The sequence below is a fragment of the Propithecus coquereli genome, unplaced genomic scaffold, assembly GCF_000956105.1.
Source record: "Propithecus coquereli isolate 6110/MARCELLA unplaced genomic scaffold, Pcoq_1.0 Scaffold487, whole genome shotgun sequence".
Classification (NCBI taxonomy): Eukaryota; Metazoa; Chordata; class Mammalia; order Primates; family Indriidae; genus Propithecus; species Propithecus coquereli.
The window spans coordinates 923,332-924,124 of NW_012150696.1; the positions used below are offsets into that span (position 1 = coordinate 923,332).

The window sequence follows — 793 nt, forward strand, 5'->3', positions numbered from 1 at the left end:
AGCTCTGTAATTAACACTTTGTCCTGTTGCAACCTTCGCTTCATAAGCTTGGAGCAGTTGATATTAATGGCTTCCAAAATGTGGGATGTATTGTATTCCACAAATGGCCGGCTATCAATTAGCAGCACTTTTTCCGTTCCACTTTCCAGCAGAGCCACCAACCTCTCAGTAACAATTTGAGTTCCAATCATCTCATGGGCCATGACAACAATAAGTCCTCTTTTTCCACCACCTCCTTTAATTTGCCACGATGATGTAATGGTGGTGTGCTCAAAGGCTCAGCCACTCCATTGTACTAAAAATGTATGAGGTCAGGCTGGTGGTGACTGGCAAAAGGAGAGTTAAACCCATTTTCAGCAAGAGCCCTCCAAGTGAATGTCTCTTTCTCTTTCCCGTTGATGTGCTCTTGCAAAGGACTCTGTCCACAAAGAAGCCCCTCACATTTGATTCATAAAGAGATGACTGGAATAACCATTCCACAACAAAAGATGCTTTGGGGCAGCCAGTGCATTACATCATTCTTTACCTTTGCTCCCTCGCGCCAACAGCTTTACACTGGACTGAAAGCCTACACGGAGAGAGAAAGACAGAAAACAAAACATGAGGTCAAAAAAAGAAGAAAGAGTATCGGATGAGGGAGAGTGTATGATTCATAATATTTACTCCATTAATCTAATTCCATGCTTGATGCACTGCTTCATTTGAACAAACAAACAAAAAGGACAATTAGGTATGGCTTCAGGAAAATGTGCTAGTGATAATCAATTTTACCTCAGAATGCAAAAACTCAAAG

At 41.6% G+C, this 793-nt stretch overlaps 1 protein-coding gene across 1 annotated transcript in view; it reads right to left on the reverse strand.

The window, feature by feature from the left end:
* The window catches only part of DUSP16 (dual specificity phosphatase 16), a 115,415-nt gene that overhangs the window by 78,121 nt on the left and 36,501 nt on the right, over positions 1–793 (reverse strand). The window contains exon 2 of the mRNA XM_012655786.1: positions 3–568. Within this exon, the coding sequence (XP_012511240.1) occupies positions 3–203 (201 nt within the window). The 5' untranslated portion in view covers positions 204–568. The remainder of the gene's footprint in view (positions 1–2; positions 569–793) is intronic.